Genomic DNA, 25,801 nt, shown 5'->3' on the forward strand with positions numbered 1-25,801 from the left:
CCGCTGCCAAGCCCCCAGGCTCCCTGATATTCTGTCCTTCTCTTCTACTCTAATTCAAGCCCTTTTCCTCTTCCTTTACTCCCTGATTATCCCCAGCTGGAGTGATTTTCCCATCACAGATTCTGAAAAATTTTCCTGCAGCTGAAAAACAGGTCTCCAGAGGTCAATGCCCATATGGTGGTTCCTGAAGAGAGCCCCTGGTTAGGGGGACCCTCACCAACAATCACGGGACATCAGGCATGTTGCAGGGTCGACCACCCCCAACAAGAGTTTGCTGTGACCCCAAAGCACGCACAGCATCCCTGCTCACTAAAGTGTAGTTTTAGTCGTTTATTAAGAAGCAAAAATAAAAAAATTGCTCATGTTTCTTACTAAAATTATTTATGAGGTAGAAAAAGTAATTCTAATAGAAAAGAACAAATTTCACTCCATGTTAGATGTGTTCGTCTGACTTTAAACCTGTACCTTGTTTTCTAGGCTCAGACTTGCTGTTTCTGCACCTTTTGTAAAAGAATGTTGCCTTTAGCCTGAAATACCCAGGAGGGCCTATTCTCCAGGCTCTGATCTTTAAGGATATTAGCTCTTCTACACTTATGTACAGATGGCAAGTTGCAAAATAGAGAATAACCTTTCTTTTTTTTGGAGGTTATACGGGGGCACCATAATTTGACCCACATGGACAGCTGCAGGAACAAAGGATTCCAAGGAGAAACAATTCGTACAGCAAGAAGTTTGCAACAACCAGCCACATCCCCGCCGCTTTTTAGTATAAAAGGAGACTGAATTCTGCCTTGGGGAAGAGAGTTCTACTGGATATCAATATGCCATTTTCTGGGTCTGCCGTCTTTTCAAATAAAGTCACTATTCCTTACTCCAACATCTCATCTCCCGATTTATTGGCCTGTCATGCAGCAAGCAGAACGAGTTTGGACTTGGTAACAAAGTGACTGCATTAGAGGTAGTATGTCTCCACTGTTTCCTCATTTCCAGAATGTCACAACCTATCAGTTTTATATGCTGTTGAACAACACGAACAAACAACCTATTATACAGAACTGATTCCAAGAAATAAAATTATTTCTACTCCTTCAAACATTTTTTTCTTTTTTTTGTTTTGTTATGCTTATTGAAAAGAAAAGTCAAATCATTTTATTTCACGTATTTTTTAAAGCTACATATTGTAAGTACTACAAAGATATTTAAATTGCAATAAAATTGTTCATATATTAGTATAAAGATATATACACAATCAATGCAGATTAGGAAAGGAGTAGATATTTACTAAAAATCCACTGCACATCCAGTCTTTTACAAGCATATCCTGGAATATAAACTCTATTATCCCGGAGTCCCCCACCCCAATTCTCACTGCGGAGTCCCTTAGTAATCAACTACCAAGGCACCAGCATAGAACCATGCAATCACTATTTTAGGTATAAATGAGTGTATTAGCTCATTCAATTCTAAAACAGAAACCTTAAAATAAATACTGAACTTATTTACAGATAAACAAATTTGGACACAAAAAAATACAGTTTCTCCCCCAAGACACAAAGATAATAATTGGTAAAGGCAAGATTTGAACTAATCTGCCTGATTCTAAAAGCTAAGGTGGGAATCCCCTTTGACTTTGGAGGTACAGCAGCACAACCTATCACCCTATCTTTGTTCAGATCTAGCTTTAGACAGCCTGAGACAGCACCCCATTCCAATGGAACTCGAGGGCAAACAATAACAATAAGGATTTTATATTCAGTATTTTCTTAAGTCTCAATTATATAAAGTGTCAGCAGATCAGCAGAAAACTCTGGGAAATATGAGTGGGTCCAGAGCTTTTTGCTGATAAGAAACTCATTCTATCAGGACAGAGTGACCTTCCCATGAGAGGCCTCATGTACATAAACTAAAGGCAGCTGAGCAATGAAAACTAGCAAGAACATGGAACTCAAGCAAGAAGGATGCCTGCCATCCCCTGCCCAGTTGCCTCTTCACCCACGTGGACAAGATGGCAGAAGATCCAGGTTCTTGTCCAAGTGACAACATAATGGACTCTCACCCATGAAATGTTATGACTCTATGCTGTCTTAAGTCCTTTCCAACTAAAATATGATGACACCAATATCTCAGCAGAATGTCTATGTCTCCACTTTCTCTCTTCTATTAGGAGACTATATCTATGGCTACAAAGCAGAAATTCAATTAAAAACACCATGCACGAAGCCTGGTGAAAGTCTGTGTAAGAGACATTGTTCTCACGCTCAGTGAGTGAAAACTCAGAAAAAGTGGTCCTTCTCCCTCTGCAAGTGGGAGGTAGCCTGATTGTGTGTGTGTGTGTGTGCACACGTGTGTGTGTGTAAATCAAATACAACGTATTCTGGGATGTGCACAGATTTTTTTTTATGTTACTATTATTTCGTGAGAATGAGTCTACCTTTAAATTAATTTGAATCTATTATTCTGAGAGAGTCTCAGGCTCTTTTGGTGGAGGATGGGAAAGGGGAAAGGAAAGGAGGAAAGAAGTAAATGAAGCAAAGCTGTAAGAGTACTGCTAGGGAAAGGCAAGACATTAATTTTGTTCCTACTTGCATCACACACAAATTAGGGACTGGCTTTCCCCCATGTCTTGTCAAGCACTGAGTTGCAGAAGAACAGGCAACAGCCCTTTTCTCACTGAGCTTGTGACTGTACGTGACATCTTATAGACACAAATTATTTAACCTGATCAAACACTCTAGCAGCAGGATGTAATTCTCCTACTTTGAGAGACAAGGAAACAGGAAGTGAAAGAGTGTATATAGCTTGACCAAAGTCAGAGGACAAGTAAACTAAAGAGGATGAATTCAAACTCAGATCTGAATGCAGAGTCTGATCTTCCCACTACTAGGGCTGGAAAATCCTTAACACACAGGGTCCCCAGCTCCTCTGCATTGTTCCTGGCACCAAGCATTTCCCATGGCGATGGTCTCCAGTTCTCAGACACAGCGCTCTGTGCAGCCAATAACCTCCATTCGACCTTGATCATCTACCTGCCACGCCCACCAGGCTTCACCATACAGGCAGGAAAGCTGGCTTTCAAGTGCATACAAAGCCACCCCTGGTCTAACCTGGACTCTTCAGCAGCTTTTCCAGCATAAAGGCAGCCATGAAAGTGCTCAAAGTTTGTACATGAGCCACACTACCTCTCTCCATCTGTCTCCCCACGTATACTACTTAGCTATGACCATTTTGAGAGTCTTGGAAACAAATTTTTAAAAACAGAAAAGAAAGGATTCTGTAACAAGTACTTAATACTTTCAATTTTAAATGAGAAGTTACAAAGTGAGTATTTACAAACCGAATCTGCCTTCCTAGGTGTCAGTTTTAACAGTTAAATAATATAATAGCAAAAATTTCTCACTTAAAAAGTTAACAAAAACATCAACAATAATCTGGAATAAACTCAAAAACAATGCCCATGTTGTATATGGAGGAAGTACAGGACTGTACTGAGGGGTAAAGTAAGAAGTGTGAAAGTAGAGACATCAACCTTTTGTATGGAGGAAAGCAGTTTTGTAAAGATGTACGTTCTCCTAAAGATAATTCAAAATTACTAAAAAATCCCATGACAACACTTATCCTTTTTTTAACTTGAAAAAATTATATCAGAATTCTTCAGGAAAAATGAAGTCATAATAATAGCAAAGAAAAATAGGGATCGAAAAGCAAATCAAAAAATTGCACTGTCAGATATTAAATAAATTTTTACAATATGTAAGATATAGTGCTAGAGTAAGAAAGTAAGATTGACAGAAATAAATCATGAGCTCAAAAAGAGACTCTAGTGTACATAAGTATTTTTTACAGGTGGGATTTCAAATTAAAAAGCAAAGTATGAATTCAATAATTGTCTTGGTACAATCAGAGAATCCCTGGAAAAAACAAATTCTTTTCCAGTCATAATGACCACAAGAAAAATTACTGAAAGTGATGTAAATATTAGAAAGTACTAATAAGAGCAAATACAACTCTTTGCTCATATCAATTCAGCTTCTCCTCACTGTAACAAGTACCATTACCATCTCCATCTTAGAGATTAAAAAAAGCTACAGAAGAAATTTATACCATTATAAGAAAGCATTTCTAAGAATAATATCAAGAATAAAACCCAAAAAGAAGACATTTACTATCTAAAGGTTATTTTGGGCCACAACAAAAATGAACCTACTGAACAAATTGAAAGGCAAAAATGACAAGGGAAAGCTCTGTGATACATGTTGATGAAGACAAGGGGCTAATGTTCATAATATTCATAGAGCTGTCACAAAGCAACAAGAAGCTCCCTCACTTAAATATTTGCAAAGGACAAAAGGGATCATTCACTTTTTAAAAGTTAGGTGGCTAATGAGTGAAAAATGCTCAATAGCACATTGGTCATAAAGTGCAAACTAAAACAATGAAAATCATTTTGCTCATCATATTGGCAAATATTTGTAAAAGATATTCTAGCTAGTGTCCATTTTTGAGACAACAAACTGTGAGCGATCTTTTGGAGGATGACATGTCAATGGATATATAAACCCTGGAAAACGTGTGTACACACAGGCTGAACTTCACTTTTAGTAATCGTTTATTTACGAAAAGAATCAGTTCAAAAAGATGTACTCATCAGAGCATTTACACAGCACTGTTTACATTGGTGGGAAGAAATGCTGAAGTGGAATCTTACCCAGGGATAGAGAATTGGTTACAAAATTTATTCTACATCTTTTCATTCCCCACAGGAGAAGGAATTTCTAGATTCACTTGAAAGGAGCCTGTGATTTATGTAGTTGTCACATCCAAGGACTAAATTTCCAGAAACCTTAACTAAAGGAATACTCATACAAGATCACAGGAATGTTTGTACAAGAAGGATGCCAGTCAGACACCCTTTCTGACAGTGGAAAATGGAGAAAACTTAAGTGTCCACCATCAAGACAATGATGCGGTAAATCACGGTGAGCTGTGGCCACTAAAGTTCCGGTGTTTCGGCGTGGTCCAAGGCCTTGTCCACAGTACTCTCCCACGAAAGGTGTCCTTACACAAGAGACCAAACCTGCACATCAGGAGACCACTCTACTCTATCTGAAAGGACCAGGTGAGTCTGGAGGGAGAGGACGTCTGTGATATATACCTTAGTGAATAAACCGAGCTGCAGAAAACATATAGTATGGCCTTATTTTTCAATAAAGCTTATATACACACACATATACATAGATTTCTCATATACGTTTATGTATGTGTATATATATATGACATAGGCCTAAAGGTCATGAAATATATACTCCACATTGTCAGCAGTTTTTACTCTCAGGAAAAAAGGGGAAGGGAAATAGAGGACTTTCGGTACCACCACAGTTCTCTTTTCAGTATTCCAGTTAAGTTTACTTGGAATTTAAAAGTTTACTTAAGTCCAAAGTAAAATGGACGGGGATTCCACAACACAGAATGCTATAATGGTCATTAAAAATCATGCCAGCAGAGATAGAATACTGTAAAAAAAATTGTAATAAGCCGAATGGAAAATGGAGGTCTCCATACAGCAAACAGGCACACAGTGCTCGCTGGTTTTTATGACAGAGTTAATACACACTGATGAAAAGAACAGAAAATAGATTTTAAAGTGTTAATTATTATCTCTGAATACTGGGAACAGGATAGACCCTTTTGACCCTTTTTTCAGACTTTTATATTTAATACACATTATTTTTCATCTGAAAAATGCATTTTTAGATGTCTAGTACCACACATTGGAAAAAATACATGAGTACTTACAGAAACAAATAACTAGGAGACACCGCAGCACCATCACACAGTGCAGAATGGGTGATCCTGAATAACACCACGCAGTTACATAAGGACCCAAAAAGTGAAAGCACCCGCTGTAACAGGGTGCGGCCCCCTTCTATTTGTCAGTTGTGCCTTCAGGGCTGAGGCAGTTCTGAGCACGGCCAGTGTCAGTGCTGGTGTCTGGATGGATGCCACTGGAGGTGAAGGCACCTGCAAGCCGAGAGAAAGAACAGAAATCATCCTCTGCTTTTTCTGTCTTGTTCCTTTTTCACTTTTAAAGAGAGGCGGAAATAAGATAAACTGAATCTTCCCTACTGAAATTTCAGTATTGAGACAGTTTTATATTGTTCACAACTTATATTCTGCCTATAATTGTCTTTTCAACAAACCATTATATTTATTAAATGTTAATTAACTCAGTTAATTAACTACCTGTTGAAACCTATTAAAGAACATAACATGCACTACGTGAAAGCACCACACCTGCAGTGACTAGCACAGCTGTCTTGACGACAGTGTAGTCAGCCCCCACCATCCCGTGGCCCTGAGCTCCTGATGCTGGGAAGAGAGCACGCTGCCGCCTCAGGCGGAGAAATATGGTAAAAGCATTTTCTGAAATCTACAGCACTGACAAAACATAACTGATTAATCCCAGGCTCCTTTGAGGCTGTCATTTTCCGTTTCTGGCCAACACAAGTCAATGAGCAGAACCACCCCATTCCCGAGTCATGGGACTCACGTGGGCAGCAGTTTTGGAGAAATTTCCAGGTATAGAATGTAAACCAACTATACATAAAACTCTGAAAAAGAAAAGATGCAATAATATGATTTTGGAAGACACTCAATATATTCTCCTAAGCCTTAGTAGTTGGAAAGGCTGGGCTTCTCCTAAGCCACTTATTTATTTCACAGACATTGAGCATCTCCCACAAACCCTGTTTCCCTGTGTGTTGGGAGCCTCAGGCACATTGATGCTGTCTATCTTATAAGTCACAAGGCAGAGGCGTGTGTCTCACGCCTGCAAATCTCACACAGGCTCAACTCTGAGCTTCACTGTCTGATATTGGCCCCATTTTCTCACCTGTTTATTTGGTATCTGTTCTTCTGTAAGCTGCCTGAAATGCTTCTTGAAACAAGTCAGAAGAATGAGTGGGTAGAGAAATGGACAGATGGACAGGTGAGAGATGGGCAGACAAACAGGGAGACTCCAAGAGAAGGGGAGCAAACAAAATTTCCTATGCAAAACCCTCTTCTAGTCAAGGAAGAAAACCATCACGAAGAAGTGTGAAGAGGCAGGTGGCTTAGGACTGTTTCCTGGATTCCATCAAAAGTCACACCACGTGATGAGAGGGTAGAAGTATAAATAATAAAAGAAAAAAAGCATGCATGTTTGAAAAATATATCTACATTATGTACTTTCTAAAGAATAGATTTATATCAGCAAGGCTCAATAACACAATCTTTGGGTATTTACAGAAGTGAGAATCCCATCTCCAATCCGCAAGACATCCCTTCGGAGCACTGAGAGTCTACAAGGTGCGATCATAAAGCCGTCACCGCAAAAGCTGTGCTATCCTGCACTTGCGAGGAATGAGCAGGTGTGCTCGGGCTGCACACTCGCATCATTTACACCCCACAGCACCTCTACGGGGTAGGGAGGCCTAGCGAGCCCCGTCTCTGCAGGACAGAAAATCAGTCCTGGAGAGGCTAAGCCGATCTACCAGTTCTCCATCTCACAATACTTGTCACTCCAGAGCAGGACTCGAACTCGGACCCACGTTTGTAACCACAGTACTACCGTACTTTATGTGCTTTTTGTGTGTATAATACATTTGTTTCTGGCATGAAAGGGTATTTAATAAATGATTGGTTGTCTTGTCTATCTCATTATCTCACAATCTTTATATTTTTGAATTGTACACTTCCCCTGGAGAAATGAACGGAAAGAGCAGTGGTCAGAATGAGGTGGGGCTCCATTCTTTATCTGTTACCTCATCTCATCCAAGTCCCCAAACATGGAGAAGGAGCAAAGGTTTTCTTCATCATTTAAAGAGAGGGCTCCAGTGATGGTGACTTACTCAACTCCAAAACCGAGTCTGGGGGAAGGGCACATGCAGCAACGAGAACAGTATCAACTGTAGGAAAGTGAAAAGAGCTCAGGGGATGGTCAATGGGTCAGCCTGATTTAATTTCAATCGATAATACAATAACACACTCTAAAAATACTAGCATGCAACGGATTTGATCTTTCTTGGCATCTAGCAAGTTTCCACAGCCCACATGTAACATTATCATGAACTAGTGAAAGGATGAGTCCACAGACAAGAAAAATCAATGCCACAGGCAGGCTGAAACCCAGGCTGGAAGAAAGGAAGGGAAAGGGCATAGTTAAGAAGAGGGGAAAGTCTGGGAAAAAGACATCATCACAAGGACTCTCAAGCATCATCCAGCAATCATATAATCATTCTTTCAAGAGAGAGTTACTTAGGTCCTATTTTGTGCGAGATTTTACAAAGAGCAGAGAGACCCCAGCGTCCATGGTGGCAGCAATTTGCGGGGCTATATTACAATTCAAATCCCGGTAACTTGCAACTTGTACTCAGTATAAAGGGAAAAAATAAAGTAAAATAATACTATGTAAACTCTACACATTGCTGAAAAAAAATTAAAGAAGACCTAAATACCTGGACACACAACGCAGATTCCTGGATCAGATTACAACATTCCTGGGATGGCAATGGTCCCCAGAGCGATGCAAACATACAACGTGGTCTCGATCACAATCCCAGTGGGCTCCTCTGCAGAAACTGACTAGCTGCTGCTACAATTCCTATGGGAATTTGAGGGTCTCAGTAACCAAAACGTACTTGAAATAGAAGAACAACGTGAGAGGACTTGTAATTCTCAATTTCAAACCTTACAGCTGTATCTCCAAGTGAGATTAGAGGCCATTTTTAAGTTATTATTTTGTTTATCCTTATTTTCTAAATTCTGTACAATGAATATACCTGTTAGAATAAGAAAAATAAAAAGTAAGGTATCTTTTAAAACTTGCACACCGATTCATTTATTGGGAAAAAATTATTTTAACTCTAAAGAAGTAAACAAATATCTAGTGAAAAAGGACTACTTAAAAACAAGTGTGCATTTACAATTTTCATAAATTGAAAACTGAAAAGCACAAACACATCAAGTTTCTAGGGAGACTCGTGAAAAATATTAATAATTATTTTCAAAAATTCTAATTGAAAAATGAAAACTCAAGAAAGGGAAATTCGTGATTGATAGGCAACTGCGAACACGTGGAGAGCAAAGGCCTTGAAATCACTGTTCCTTTAACTCTGCTACTAGCTCAATAGGAGAGGAAATTCCTCACTGAGGGGACAGTGGAATCCCATGCATAAGATAGGATACACAGTACAAACTGCAGTAGTATCGGGAGTGAATATGTTAGAAGAATTCTGAAGTTACAACATTGCTGAAAAACTATAAAAACACTGACAGACAGATTAAAACACACAGTCATACATATTATATAGAAACATGAACTCTGCTCCCATGTTGCATAGAAATACAAACATATTTGTTCATTTATGGGCACTGATTACTTTATCCCAGGTAGAATATTTCAACTAAAACAAATAATCAATATTATACTCCTATTGTCAAATGTACTTGATAAGTTACTCTGCTATGTAACCATATGTGTCTAAGATAGATCTAAAATTAGTGAAAAAGAGCTTTGTATGGTTTCTTGAATTCTTCTCAAAATTCCAAGCTTAATTTTAAAATAGATCTGAGCAGTATTTCTATATTATCTTTTCCCTTGTGAAATGAACAACACAGTCTTTTTTCAAAATTCTGTCCTTACAATCATTCACGAGCACAGTATCCTCACAAAACTGCTGGACAGCAGAGCACTATCCAGACACTGTGACCAAATAAATGAAACAGAAGGAAGACAGTGACCCTATTCTGGAGGGCTTATAGTCTGTGTCAACACTGGGGTTTTTACTTGATTGGTTTGATTGGGTAGCAAAATAAAATCAATCAAGTACTTTCTTCTTTGAGCATTCTATAAGTCATGACTGTTTTTAGTGTCATTAGCAGGAAAGACTTAAGCATGACTTGGTTAGGTCAACTAGCAACAATCATCACTGGAGAGTGAGTAATAAAGAAGTTAACTGATAGCAATGCTTCTGCCTACATGAGACCTAAAATAAATCTACACTGACATCCGAAAGGAAAATAAGGAGATGAGGTCCCCAATGAGAAAACAAACTAACAAGAAATCAAAAAAGGAAAGATGTATTCATTAACGATTCCAGGCAGTAGTGGAGCATGGTGGTGAAGATCACAGATTCTGGGGACAAACATGAGGGTCTGAACTCCCACAGCACTGGGTAGCTGTGACACTGATATTTCAGGGAAATTTTCTGCATCTCAGTCTCCTATCCATAGACTGGGGACAACAACCGTACCCATCTCCTAGAATGTTCCTACAAATTTAGATATTTTATACATAAAAGTTTAAATAAAATACTTCAGATTTTAAATAATACCCCAAAAGCAGAAGGAACAAAGAAAACAGAGATAAATTGGAGTTCATCAAAATTTAAAATTTGCTTCAAAGGGAACCATACAGAAAGTGAAAAAACAACACACTGGAGAAAATTTTTTCAGATCATTTATCTAACAAGGAATTTGTATCTCCAAATGAAGAAAAAACAACCCTACAACTCAACAATAAAAAGGCAACTCAATTAAAAGGTTAATAAAGTATCTGAGAAGGTATTTTTCAAGAAAAATATAGAAATGTCAAATAAGCACAATGAAATGATGTTCAATAGCATTAGCTATAAGCGAAATGAAGTCAAAACCACTAGGAGAAACAGCTTCACACTCACAACAATAGGTTATAATAAAAAAAAAAGGGTAACAAGCACTAATGAGGACACAGAGGAAGCGGAGCGCACAGCCATTGCTGGTGGGGACGTAACACAGCGTGGCCACTTTGGAAAACAGCCTGGCAGGGCCTCAGAGACTTGAACATTTGGTTTCTGTCTGACCCAGCAATTCTGCTCTCTGGGCACACACGTAAGAGAACTGAAAACAAATATCCACATAAATAATACCACATGAGTGTTCACGGCGACATTACTCATCACAGACAAAAAGCAGAAACAACCCAAATGCCTATCACCTGGTGAATGGGTAAACAGAGGGGCCCAGCCATACAGTGGAAAGTTATTCAGCAATAGCAAAGAATAGAATAGTGACTCAGGCCACAACATGGACAAACATTGAAAACGTTACTGAGTGTGAAAGAAGTCAGTCACAATAGACGGTTCCACTTATATGAAGTGACTCGATTTACATGAAATGTCCGGCACAGGCAAATCCACAGATAGAAAAGTGGCTCCTTAGGGCTGGGGGAGGATGGGGAAGATGGGAATGTCTGCTTATGCATACGGGGCTTCCTGTTGGGGGGATGAAATTGTTCTAAGATAGACTGCGATGCACAATTCTGGGCATAGAGTAAAAACCGCTGTACATTTTAATGGGTGAATTGTATTAAAACTGTTAAGAACAAAAGCACCTCGGGCCAGTACCTTCCATTGTAAATGCAAATTGCTAACTTTTATTAGAGGAAAAAGAAACTGCCCTCAGCATGAAAGCAGGAGATTAGCAAATGTGAGTTAACCGAAATTGGACAAGAGCATTTCACTTGAAAGAGTTGCTGAGTGTACACGAAATATTCAGAAATAGGAAAATCACCTTGACATCACAAAGAACATTCTGCTTCAAATGCAGATCAAGAATTCGGCAAGCCCAGCTGCCGGAAATGACCAGAGAAGAATCCTGGTTCATAAAACTAGCACCAGAGCCAACAAGGAATTGGTGGTGAGGAAAGTAGGTGGTGAATATCTGGAACAGTTTGCTGCAAATAATTTCTCCACCGAAAATATAAAAATAAAATGAAAGTGATGAAATGGTCTGTTGACATCACGTGAATGGGCTTCCTTTGGTGCTCGACTGTTCTGTAACCCAGATTGAGAGATTCAGGAGAATCAGCATGGCTCCTGGGGGTCCCCAAAGGACTGCCCACCAGCACGCTGACCACCATCACATCTACCAGGGTTGAATTGCAGGGAAGAGACCAAGTTCTGAAAGGTACAGGAAATGTTGACAAGGGAAGAAAAGGCTGAGTTCAGTCCTGGGACAGAGGCCCGCTGAGCAGAGGCCAGAAGGCTGCAGGTGATCTGCTGTAGCCCTGGGGCAGGAAGGGATCACGGGGGAGCATATCTCAATTCTCTTCTCTCTCTCCCTCCAGTAGGAGAGCTAAAGCCTGCATCCTCCTCACCTGGAACTGTGGGTTCTGGCTGGCGGAAGTCTTACAGACACGGAATGATTATTCAAGACTCTGTGGAAAAAGTCAAGAAATCGAGAGGGAGTAGGGAGCCATCTCCATGAGCCTCTCAAATGTTCCCATATTTATTGTGTATAATCAAAGGGAAAATTCGTTAACAGTTGTGAGAGAGTAAGGAGGAAATTCGGGAAAGACAGTATGAGGCAGAGATTGTAGAATACACAATGAGTACAAAGGATTAGTGTATCTTTAGGGAAGTCATGGGGTGAGGGGAACAAGATACATTTTTTATATGTTCATTACAAAGCAGACCACCAGACAAGCCAGGTCCTTGTTTTGGGGATTATAGACTATCTAACAGCACACAAGCCCAGCGTTTATAGCTGAGGGTCTCGGTCCTTTGCAACCAGCAGAGTGCTATCTAAAACCTCAACTACACAAGCAAAGCATTGTCTCTGCTTTTTAAGGCAACGAGACTGGAGTGAGGATGCACCGGCACTTGCTTGCAAAGCAGTATCAAAGCATATTTTTTCTTCTTAAAGTTCAGAGGCGACTGGGCTGTGTTATAAATTGTTAACCCAATCATGGGCTCCCACATGGAACCATTATGGAGGACACCCTAGGATGACAAATCCTGGATGTGGGTCTTTTCCTGCCATCTTCAGCCACTCTAGCAGGGTCTAGGCACATCCGAGAATAACGATCCTACGGAACCACCCACTCTCTTAACTCCTGGTGCTTGAAACTTAATTTTAGCTCTACACAACTTAACGTAGAAAAGTTTCAGAAATAAAAGATATAATATTCCTTTTATATCTCATCATATTACTGATTTTTCTGATTGCTCTATGCTGCTTCTACTTGGTAAAACACCTCATTCTGCAGGTGAATTCAGTAATTTCCATTGTGCATTTCCAGCCAGTTTGGGCTCGCTAACTTCTATTGGTCAAATATCGATACACTTAATTGATTTCTTTGTTTATCAATTTCAGCCAGGTGGAGAGGGATTGTCACTCGTTTCCTCAGCTCAACCTCAACTCTTTTCTCATCAACTCAGGCCTCCTGAAAACAAAACAAAGTATTTGTTTCCCTTCTACTCTTTCCACAAACCCAACAGGAAACAGCCTGGAGAAAGAATTCAACACAAATGTTAAAACAAAAATCTATAAACCTGAAACAATACCATCTCTGAATCATGATACACAATGACATGAGAGTAATTGTGTCAGCCACAAAGCATGAGGGAGCCTGACTACCTGATTTCCTATTCTTCAAAGGAAGGAAGGAAGGTTTTCGTATTTTTTATTATCATTCTTGGTCATTGTTTCTGATTATGCCAAAAAATAGTTTATGAAATAATTATGCACTGCAATAACAGATTTTTAATGTATCAATTTTAGAAGGCATTCAGAGGGGATAGGAAAACCCACCTCTGTAAAACATGCAAAATTTCTTCCCCTGTTAAGAACACGAATACAAATTGCAACAGAGAATTCAAATTCTTGTGGAGAGGAGCAAAAGCCACAGAATCAAATCAAAGTCATTACAATGAGTCAATTTAAAATTCACTGGACAAACATGCTCAATGCATACAAATAATTTCAAAGGCACACTGCAAACCATTCACTTAATGATCTGCAGGCTAGAGGAAGAATTTCCCTCTTTAACAGACAACAGAAATCATTAGGGTGCCCCACCAAACCTGGAGCAGAGAACAATCAGGTTTTTAACAGTTCTGATAAATCAGCATGTTCTAAAGATCAAAATCCAGAAATTTTAAACATTCATTCAAACCACAATGAACCAAGCACTTAAAGAAAAAAAAAAACACAAAGAAACTAAGCACAGAGATCATTTAGATAGATCAATGAGAATTTCTTGTACTGCTGGAAGAAAGAACAGGCTATAACCTTTTACTTGAAAAATAAAACTTCTTTTAAAGATAAATGCTAAAACACATTTCATCATTCATGTTGCCTTTAAAAATCTGAGGTACTTGTATCTGATCAGAAAAGCAATTCTGAGTAATAGTATGTTACAATTCAGTGCCAGTTTGCTTTAGAAGAAAAGAGAAAAATTACTGTTTCTCATTCTGCACAAAGTTTAAAGTACCTCCCTGCCTCTATCTCCTACCATTTCCTAAACTCAATCTCCCTAAACTTTCTGAAACAAGTATGAGAAAGTCTTATTCTCAATATGCCAAATGACAAAAGAATATCAATTTATTTGTGTAAATATATGCCTACACCTTGAAATGGAGGCGAAAGTTATCAGAAGTCTATATGGAACTTCTTTCTACCTTCCTGAAATCACACACACAAACGTTCACACAGACACAGACACATACCCCCTGGATTACTGGGCACTTCACAAGCTTAGTACTTACAACTTGTAGAAGATAACTTTATACTTAATTTAAAATACAAATCTGTCAGCTTTTGAAAGTCTTCATCATCTGCTAAACCATCTAATATCAAAGAGACCCAATTAGCCTTCTCTGTAGAATGTAATTTCCTATGATGGCAAAACAGACCTTAAGAATTACTGGATTAAAGATTCATGTTTATCACTACCTATGATCGTTTTTAAGCACATTAACAGATTCAGAAATGTATGTCTCATCAACATTTATTCCTATAGAAATAGCATATGTGTTCAATTGTCTATAAAGTGACTAGTTCCCATGATGGTGTTTAAGAGCTATTTTGTGTATAGCAATATTTATATTCAAGTGCAGAAAAGGAGGGTGTGTATTACTCAGTTGTAGAGCACTGGATTAGCATGCACAATGTCCTGGCTTCAGTCCCCAGTACCTCCAAAAATATAAATAAACTAAGTGCATATTTAAAAATAAGAATAAACACAGGGAAATATACACAAAATGTTATGATATATCACAGAGAAAAAATGTGACAATGAGTGTGTATATATCCATGAATGACTGAAAAATTGTGCTGAACACTGGAATTTGACCCAACACTGTAAAATGATTATAAATCAATAAAAATGTTAAAAAAATAAAAATAAAAATAAATAAATAAAGTTGCAAAACAAAAAAAAATAAGAATAAAGTTATAAAAAAATGCAGACTAAAAACCACTGCAACCTAGGTGCTACAATTATACTAAAAAAACAAGTGTTTCTATCAAATATTCACTATATGCCAATCACAGAGACAACCACAAGTCACACCTGGAGCATCACGTGTGATTCTCAACAACCCTACTAAGTAGACACGGATGAGAAACCCGGCTCTGAGGATGAGGAGACGGAGCTCGGAGGAGCCGGGGACGCTGACCGTCCTGCTCCGTGTGACACCGCGTCAGCCCAGGGCAAGCACTGACAGTGCTGCACTGAGGGGACACCCAGCTGCATGGACCCTTGGGGTACTGGGGAGCCCCAGAAAACACTAAAAATTTTTCAGTGAAAAACCAGCTAAAATATATTACACTGTGCCGCATCCCTTAAACAGGGAACGTGAATGAGACCTTTTTGATGCCTCCGTGTCCTTTCTGCCATCATCAGTTACTTGCCCTCACAGCGCGACCAGTGAGGATCTGGATCCCATATGAAGTGCACTCAGATGGCAGAGCTTTTAAAGCTGTTTTATGAAGTTTGTAAGACTCTGTCTATGCTTCACAGTGGCGGTCATCCATCACTTCTCACCAGTGTGGACGTACCACCTGAAATCATTCCTTTCTGCTTTTTAAAATCCCTTCATCTACTCCAGAATTTTCAACAGCAAAGAAGCAGCTCAACCACAGACACTGGATAGCTTTTCACCAAATGGACTCGAACAGCCCATCTGACTACCTGGAAGCCCTTGTCTTCTATTAAACCCACTTCCAGGTACTTCATCATTTTCTGATTGGTGGACTCGGCCTCTGACTGGCCTACTCAGAGAGCTCCCAACCTCACATCCAGGGGTGGGAGAGGACCCTGCTGTTGGGGAAAATCAGTGAGGAAGGTGGACATACTTCAGCCACGTCTGCACGGGTAGAAGTGCCACAGCGTGCTCAGAAATTATACCGTCATCACCCCTGGGCTCCCATGGACTGGTTTCACATTAACCAAACTCATGAGACACTGATGCAAGAAAACCAGAAACTTAGCTTATTAATGTAACAGAAGACGTGAATCTATGAACCAGACTGAAATATCAGAGTTCAACCATGAGTACATTTTCTCCTCCACGGCCCAATCACGGGCAGGCAGTCACATGGCAAGCATGGACAGAAACGGAGCAGGAAATGTTTCTAGATTAACTCAATGGACTAAATTTCTATTATACGAACAGATCTACTGCCCAGAAGTCAATTAACGCCATTCACGGTGCACTCTCCGTGGACAGTGGCAAGACATGACAATGAGCACCCGTGTAACTCTCCTTTCCCTGTCCTTTATTGGCTAACTGATGCACAGAGGTACAAAGATTCAGGGATGCTGATAACGCTAAACACCAAAAGCCCATCTCTGGGAGCATCAAAACCAGACAGCCAGGGTTTAAATACCAGCTCTGTCAATTACTAGTTCTGTGATTTTGCCAACTTACTTACCCTCTGTGTGCCTCAATTTCCACACTGTAAAACTGGGATAATAATCAAACCTTCCTTACTCGCTTGTTGAGAAGATTGAAGGATTCATTTCTGTAAAACACTCAGAAAAGAATGTAGCACATTTTGGGTGTTCAACTAATGTCAACTTAATATCAAAGTGATTTACAAATCTCCCCTCTAATCATCTTATGTGTTTCCTGGCTAGCCTAAGTCCCAAAGAACATCCTTATTTCTCCTTTTATAAACTCTTGGGGAGTACCCTTATGATCCATCCAACCACCTGTTTAAACTGAGGGAGGGGATGCCTCCTAAACACTCCTCTGGGCCATGGAGTGTGCTTCTCCCTTCACACCCCTGGCCCCTGGCCCACAGCTAGCACTCATCACACTAACAGAGTGAGGTGTGAGTCCGGGGAGACAAGTGGGGCATGTGAAACCCTTCCTTTCACTCCAGTGTTGGTCACCATTGGGAAGCACCTGGGATGCTCAGCTTCATGGCAGGAAAGCCCTATGCATGAAGGGGCACGTCTTCTCAAGGGAAGGCTCGCTGTGGCCCAGAGCTTCATGGGACAGGGTGAGTCTCTATTTCTGGGACACAGTATCATGACACGCATTTTCCCACAGCCTTGAAGTTCATGGAGAACGTGGCTTCATCAGTAACAAAGAAGACATTTATCGCCTGTCTACTCTTTTGTGTCATCTCTCAGTTGGCTGCTGGAGACAACATGTGTATAAGTATTGGGTCTCCTTAAGCCCCAAAATATATGAAGTAACAAATAATTCTGTGGCTTAACATTGGTTCAGGGTGACTGTGTAACAGTTTTTACTCTGCTGATGCTAAATTATGGGTATAGGAACTATGGAACCTCCTCAAATATCTTTCATCATAAAAACAGCTCTTCTTATTTTCCTTATTTTCCTGTATATTCCTGTCTTCACCACAAAGAGCAGATACTATAAATTCCTGATGTAGGATGAGGCTGCCGCCACAAACTGACTCAGCTTGAAATTAATATCCAAGATGAAGCAGCGGATACACGTAAATATTCACGATTGTCAAGTCTGCTCACGGGTCTGGGCCCTTCACTGCCTGAACGGGGGTGAAATCCCCACCCGTGTCTGGGAGAGATACACGGCTCTTCCCGGGGTCACCCAGGCTTCACGGGCTATTTCCCCCCACAGACTGGCTTCAACGATTAAAAGCTCTCAAGGTATTTACACCATGCAAAACTAAAAGACATTTCTGCAGATGGAGCACTTCTCAGGCTTAAAACTTTTTTTGCCTACAATCACCCAGGGGGAAAAAAGAAACATGACTCTGCAAAGTCTCTGACCCTCACCACTCACAGGAGTAGAACGGCCACAGCAGAAGATGGCACTTCACATTGCAGGATGAGAACAAAATAAAGACGCCCCAACAGGCACTCCCAGAGACAGCGCTCAGCAGTCTTCTGCACAATCACGGTTGTGCAGCCCTCATCACCTTCTATTTCCAGAACACTTCACCAGCCCAAAAGAATCCCCCTATCACTAGCATTCACTCCCTAATCCCCCTCCACTCAGCCCCTTCCAACCATCACCTGCTCTCTGCCTCTGCATGTGCCTATTCTGGGCATTTCAGATCACTGAAATCAACAATTTGTGACCGTTTGTGTCTGCTTCCTTTCAAGTAACAAGCTGTTATCAAGGCTTGTACATTTTGAAGTGGTATCAGCATCTCTTTCTTTTTTTTTTTTTGAAAACTTTAAAGATTATTAGAAGGTGGTAAGTACTATCAAAAAGAGTAGAGTGGAGCATAAGTGATTGGGTTTCAAAGGGAAAAGTGTGGGTTGAATAGTCAGGGTGGACTTCCAAAAACAGGTGGCCTTTTTCATTTTCCTCTTTTTTTTTCTTTTTAATTCGTTCTTACGTGTGAATAATGTTCCACTACATGGAGATACTACATTCTCTTCATCCATTCAGCAGCTATTTATGGACGAGGTCCAGAAAAATGAGTGTAAGAGGTGACTAGCATGGATGGCATTTAAGCAAAAGCAAAAAGTGCTTTCAAAAAAAGCCAACAAACAGAGGCACAAGGAAATTCAGTGCGTTTCTGAGCAAAGTGCTTGCTTGCTTCGGCAGGACTACCATGCAGGACTGTGGCGGATATTGGCAGGAGTCATGGTGTGGGAGTCACCTGAGAAGACACCCTACTGCAAGTAGCTCAGCCAATTCTCCTCCCTCATCCTGTATTGTTAGAGCAATGTTTCTAGGTTACTCTTATTTCAAGTAATAGCACTTTAACTGCATATCTGATCATCTCCATCAGACCACCTTAACTCCAAGCCACAGAAAATCATTCACTGACCGGAGCAGCTCCAGGACATAATGGTGACGGATTAGGGAGTCCTGTAGCATTCCAGCCTGCAGGCACAAACCCCACATGTGCCCTGGTGATGTCCAGAAAATAAAATGCATGGAAATATCTCACTGTTTGTACACGACACCTGCCCTCAAATTGCCCCAAAATCATGCTGGCAAAGCACTACTCAACCCTCTCACTACAAAAAAAAAAAAAGCTAAGAAGGCAAATTTAGGCTCTTCCATTGAAAACCAGCAACCATCACTGCCAGTATCTGAGCTGGAATGCTCCTGACTTCGAAAACCACTACGCAGTTACTTTTCAAGCATGAAACTCATAGATGTATTCCATGTAGATGATATTGCAGTAGGATTTTTGTTTTCAAAATTTCCACTTGCAACATTAGCACAAGAAAGTTTATGTTTAGGCTTTAAAAAAATCAATTATCCTCCACTTTCTTAATTTTGAACTTATTATTATTTTATCAATTGGGCTATGCTACGTATTTCAAACCATTTGATTTCTGAAAACAAGACCTTTATGACCTCACTATTTCAGAGAAAACATTAACGATTCTTTGAGAGGTGGGGCCTGGGGCGCCCACTAACAGCTCTTTAAATACTGACAAGGATGTGCTATTAAGTAATGCAAAGGCTCTAACTCCACATTAGCTCAGAAAGCAAAGAAAATACACCAAAGACATCCTTAAATATTTTATATACTCCTATTCTTTTGAATATTAAATTTCTTAAAAGATATGATTTTTTTGAAAAAGAAAACAGCTGTATTAAATTTCCTCTCACCAAGAAAGCAATCTTTATGAAGAAAAACACCCCTATGTAAATCGAAATGCCAGGACGTTTCTATCTAAGTGAACATCCAGATCTGAACAGAAACCTAAATCCAATCAGATCTCACTCGAAGGAGCTCAACAAAGTCCTGGGCAACTCTGGAAATTAGCTCTTTTGTTCCAAATGTTGGCTGAGCTAAGATCATCACACTAGGCAGGGAAGGAGAGAAGAGGACAGTCCACCTGGTGGCCACCATCCGTTTTCTTCCAGGCACAAAGTGCCTCTAGGGCGGCCCCGCTAACAAGCCCCCCATAAGAAAAGCCGGCATCCACACTGCCCCTGCCGTCCTCAAGAAGCCCCGATGCCCATATTCCAGCCTGTGAAAGGTCTTCTAATGATCCCCCATTTGGTGGCACCCACCGCCTCTTCGCCGCTACACAAACACACAGAGCCACGGCAGCCTTCCCAAATCACAAATTTGATTACATCAACCCCCACTTCAAATGCTTCAGAGGCTCCCTGGTAGAGTTCTAGCCCCACCCCAGACCCTGCTCGCCCAGCCTCACCTAAGTACACAGGTCCTCAGTGTCCTCAGGGGCCCCCTGACCTGCTCCTACTTCCCACTTGCCTCCAGGCTCATTTTGACTGTTTCCCAAGGAAGCCTTCCCTCCCTCCAACCTCCACAATTTGTTCCTCTCTTCCTAGAACATTCTAGGCTAAGTCAACTTCTGACAATGCTAAGCTCTCAAGAAGCAAATACATTTAGCTTACTAATGTGGCTACACTCTGTCTCCCCTAGACTCACAGAAGTGCACGTGTAATGAATAAATGAATGACGGGTTGGGTCTCAAAGGGACAGACATACATGCTCTCTCCTGTCCCGACCCATCTGTCTGTAGAATATCAGAAGCAAAACCAGAAGTTCCTTTCCTGAGGGTCACTTCTGTTGACACCCTTCACTGCCTACTGTGTCAGTATTAGTAAAACTCAACTTATTCCAAAGCCCTACATCCCGGACTCTCTCCAGTGTCCTCCCCAGCAGGGGCTCCCTCCACCCTGGACCACATAGGGCACTCTACCCGGGTCCCCACGCCAAAAGCTTCCAGGCCTCTGCCCGGGCTGCACCTGCGACCTGAGCCACATTCTTGACTCCTTCTCCTGGCTGACTCTTACTCTGTCCTCACAAATGAATGTAGAGCCCATTTCTTCCAGGAAGTCCTCTCTGATAATGTCCTTTATGTCTTGTCTGGCCTCTATCTATAGCAGCAGTACATGGTGACCAACTGGGTGTTTGCCCGCTCCTTTGAGACCACGAACCCTTGGGGACAACGTGGGAAGGAGTGAGAGATTACAAGACGGTTGAGGGAAGCAAAAAGCAGAAATCACAGTCCAAGTCCCAAATTCAAGGATACTTTCTCATAAAAAAGTATAAACTATTTCACACGTGTGCAATTTGGCTACTATTTTTGTGGCTTGTGGACAGCAAAAACTTGGTGTTCTAGTCCAAAACCCAGGTTACATGCAAAGAAATGTATATATTCATATCCAAAGGAAACCAGAGCTGCTCAACAACAGTTTGCAGTTAGAACTGAAAGGAATTTTGATAAAGGCAATCTCTCTCTCTCTCTCCTTTCTTTTCTGGAATCATATAATTTTAGAAGTATTTGCGTGACTAACAGATGGCTACAGCCCGTGATTCTGCACTGGAGTGTATGGGGCTGAGGAAGACCAGATTACATTCACTCTGTAAGTGCAATCACACCAACACACTGATAGGTGCCGTGGTCGTGCAGCTGATGTTCCAAAGCAGGCAACCTTATTCGGTAAGAGAACTCTAAATAGAAAGGAAGAAATGCAATGTCCTATACTGAATTTCATTTGCTATATGCTGATAGTATATCTTGACTAATGAAACCCAAAAATAAATTGTCAAGTCGGGTTTCTTCATCTGACTGTTTTATGCTAACATCGGATATTAAACCCTCACTCCATATGGAAAGCTCAGGCCTACGCTGCAGCACGGTTACATCACGTGGAAGAAAGCCGACCAAGGGAGAATTGGAGAGTTCCCTGTAAAAGCTGCGAAGTGTGGTTTTGAACCTATACATCATTTGCAACCACATAACCGACAATGGAGTTAGACGTTACCTTTGTGGGTCGAAAAGCACTGCATGCTTCAGAACCATCAAAGAACGCTGAGCTTTGTGAAACAGTCCTGAGGCACTTAAATCATACTTTTTCTGAAAGGCTCCTAATCTGACCCACTTCACCATTACAGGTATTAGAGGGAAGTACTGGAAACAGTAGAGAGAACATGCCCTTGAAGTCTGACAAGGTCCTGCTTGAATCCTGCTACAGCATTTACCAACCGCTAAGCAGACCAATTCCTTAACCCCTCTGAGAAGGCTTCCCAATCTGCAAAAGGGGGCTGCCACCGCCCACCTGGGAGTCATGGATGTGAATGAAATACGCAAGTAGGGCGGCCGACTGGTACCTGACACGGGGCCTGGCTAGTTTCCCTCCGCTGCCCTTCTCCCCCTTTAAACTTGCACTGATCCCCCTGGTAAGGATCAAGCCCCCGGAACAGACTGCCCCTATCTTCTGTGTATCCCTGGATACATGCCTTACCCTTAGGAGGCCAGAAAAACAACTGCCTCCTCCCAAGTCACTAACAATATTCTTAAGAGTCTGGGTATTTTTAACTCTAGTTTTCAAGGAGACTATTCCAGAACTTTCCAAGCACCATTCTCCAGGTTGGCTCCCCTCCCAGTGCCCATCCTTCTCACCTCAGATCCTCTGTCTGACTGCCTTCTGTTCATGGGAAAGAGAGTCCGGTAGGGTGGGGACTCCCTAGGCCTCCCTCCCTCCCTCACAGGTGACTGTGACTACCTTCTCCCCACTCCAACTCCAGCTTCTGAGGATTCTAACCTCCCGTATCCTGCAGCCTCTACATCTTCTCAAGACGCACAAGTGGCCACGACCCTCCCTTCAGATTTCTTTCTGGCTGGCCCTGCCGACCCCCAGGCCCCTTAAGGATAAATGGCATTGCTCTGAAAATGGCAAACACCGCTGACTGACACACCAAAGCTGCATGGTCTGGGCTTTCCTCCAACCCAGGCACAGCCCTGCCCCCCCTCAGCCTCAGTCTGCAGCCCTCGAGAAGATCTAATTCACATGCAAGGCTGTGAACACCAGCTAAGAATGACGACTCCCAACGTGTATCTCTAGTCCGGCTCCTTCACTTGAGCCCCAGTCTCATAGAGCCGAGTGCCTCTTTGAAGTCCTAACTTGGATGAAAAATGGCATCTTAAAAATGCCTCATGTCCACCATTTACTCTGGAATTTGATTCCTGGCAGTTACCTCCCTGACTCTTCATTTTAGTTACAGCGCCAGCACCCACCTAGATGTCTGAGGTCACATTCAAATTCCACTGTTCCCTACCCCTGTCCCTGCCCTGGAATCAGTCCTGTTATTTCCGACAATAAGCCCATCTCAAGTGTGGTTCTGCAGGGACCATGGCCAGAACCCCACAAGCTCACAGCATGGTGCACTGAATAACAGTCCTCCGTAGGGTGCTCCCTGGAGGGGGAGGCATCTCCTGCCGCTGGTCACCTCAGAAGGCATGGATTCTCACACAGGAGGCCCAGGAGAAGGGACTCAAGGTTTTCCCGTGGTCTGAGCTTTGAAGGGCCCGAGGTCTGGGGGAGCTCCTAGTTAGCAGACACACTTGCCAGTGAGTAGATGAGGATGGGGGAACCCAGGCAAGGCTGTCCTCACTCCAACTCCTGGGCTCTCGGGAGCCACGGGAAAGGCCTGTGTCCAGGGTACAGCCCGGCCATCACAGATCCCAGCCTGCAATTGCCAACCTGGACAGCCTAGACTCCATCTACTTGAGACACTTATTTCTGTTCTGTTCCCCACCCAGAATGTGATGGACTCATTCAGATATTGTGGCCTGTCTCAAGCGAGACAAATTCAGTGAAAAATGAAGTGTCCATATTGGACCAGAGCATGAAAGGAGAAACAAGGCCTCATGGTCAGCATGATGGTGGTGGCCACACCCTTTCACCGGGTGAGATGAACCATGGTGAGGGTGAGAATCCAAGGTCCTAGGTCGGTCAAATCATCTTCCTTCACGGTTGTCTGGGGTGTTGGAGACTGACTAACACAAACTAACGACACCGCTATCAGTGGTGGACGTCAGCTGCAACAGAAACTGTTTCAGCTCTTTACTGCCAGCATGGGTTAAAAGTAAATGCCGGGGCAGGGAGGTCTGCACGGCTGCTGGGGCAAACCACAGACCCAGCTCTGAATGCCCACTGACTGGAACAGAGAGGAAGCTACGGCCCTTTTAGCTGTCCCTGTGTCCAACAGATCCAGGTGAGCCAGCTACTTAGGAGAAGGCCATGTATTCCTGATACTCAGAAAAACCAGCCTCGTAAAGGGAACAAATAGTGGCATGGATTTTAGAACCTATTCTGCCCCTTTATGTAGGCAAAGTAAAGTAAATGGCACGGGGAAGTTGAATGCAAAAAAAAAAAAATTAAAGAACCAAACGGTGACTGCTTCCTCCAACAGCATCCCCTGCAGCTGCTCACCCCCGAGACGGCCACTTCCTCACCAGTGACCGCCGGCCAGGAAGCGAAGTCACGCACTTCACACAGAGACAGCCAGGAATAGCGGGCCGAGCACGTTTCTGTAAAAGCAAGAATCGAGCAAGATGCTGCAGAATTTGACTTAACAAGTTTAAATACTCCATGAAAAGAATCCCTCAGCAGCCGCCTAAATCAATTCGCATCTCACTTTTTCAAAACAATCAAATTTAATAAGGACGCATTTGTCACCAAATAAAAGTAGGACCAAACAGGTTCCTCAAAGCAAGGATTTTAACAGGTATCAAACACCAGTGGGTAATGTGCTAACAAAGTAAATATTCCAAAATATTAGAAAATAAAAAATTACTAGGATAATACATGGATCAAGACAGCTGTTAAGTTTTTGCTTTTAAAAGCGATTGAGACAGCACGGATGGTAATCTGTCTATTTCCAATGCAGGGTGTGCACAGCCCACATATCCAGATGCAACAACATGCTCACTGGGCAGTACAAGTGAAAAAGGAATAAAGAAAAAGGAAAAGAGGAACAAGAGAAAATTAGAAACACACAAGAACAAAAATGATTTTGACAGCATGTACAAGAATTTACGTGAGTCTGTGAGGCCAGGAACGCGGGGATGGTGAGACTCAACCACACCTCCTGCTCCAGGGAAAGCAGGGGCCTGAGGGGAGCGGCGCTGCCCGTGGACCCCAACGTGTTCAGCGCCCCTAACCAAAATTCCACCTACAAGAGTCTAGGCAGATTTTGAGCTACAAATTGTGGTCGCATTTCAGTCTGGACCGTTTTACTCACTTCCACCAAGAGTAGCAGGAGAGAATTAGGCTCTGCTCCTGCAACATATCATTGTTTAAAAAATTAATGACTGTGGAATACTAAAAGCAACAATGGGGTAAAAGTGACTGGAGGAGAATGTGCTTGACCCGAGCTCACTGGCCGCATTATCTCACAGACGTTCAGATGCTGGCTGAGCTCTTATGGTACCAGAACAGACAGACCCAAGAGGAGGGAGGTTTAATGCGCTGTTATATTTTGATGCCGGGAGCCATGCCTGGTACACGAGGTTCTGGGTAATCAATGGTGACAGTGCCAATCACTGTGGGCTAAGTACACATTCGGCTACTCCGCCAAGTCCCAAGGGCAGACTTCAAAAGACAAAAACAAGGTGGCATTCTCTGGTGGGTCTGCAGACTCAGAGACAAGCATTTGTTGAGCAAAAATGTCACCAGTGCCTCCTATGACAACAGAGGAGGCACTGGCGTGGGGGCTGGAGCAGGGTTCCAGGCTTCCACTGCTCACTCACCAGTCTGTCCAGGGGGAG

At 42.0% G+C, this 25,801-nt stretch overlaps 1 protein-coding gene across 1 annotated transcript in view; it reads right to left on the reverse strand.

Moving 5' to 3' along the window:
- The window catches only part of LOC140701208 (uncharacterized), a 541,330-nt gene that overhangs the window by 380,404 nt on the left and 135,125 nt on the right, over nucleotides 1-25,801 (reverse strand). Inside the window, exon 18 of the mRNA XM_072976649.1 lies at nucleotides 7,800-7,943. Coding sequence (XP_072832750.1) covers nucleotides 7,940-7,943 — 4 coding nt within the window. The 3' untranslated portion in view covers nucleotides 7,800-7,939. The remainder of the gene's footprint in view (nucleotides 1-7,799; nucleotides 7,944-25,801) is intronic.

Source organism: Vicugna pacos, chromosome 14 (genome assembly GCF_048564905.1).
Source record: "Vicugna pacos chromosome 14, VicPac4, whole genome shotgun sequence".
NCBI lineage: Eukaryota > Metazoa > Chordata > Mammalia > Artiodactyla > Camelidae > Vicugna > Vicugna pacos.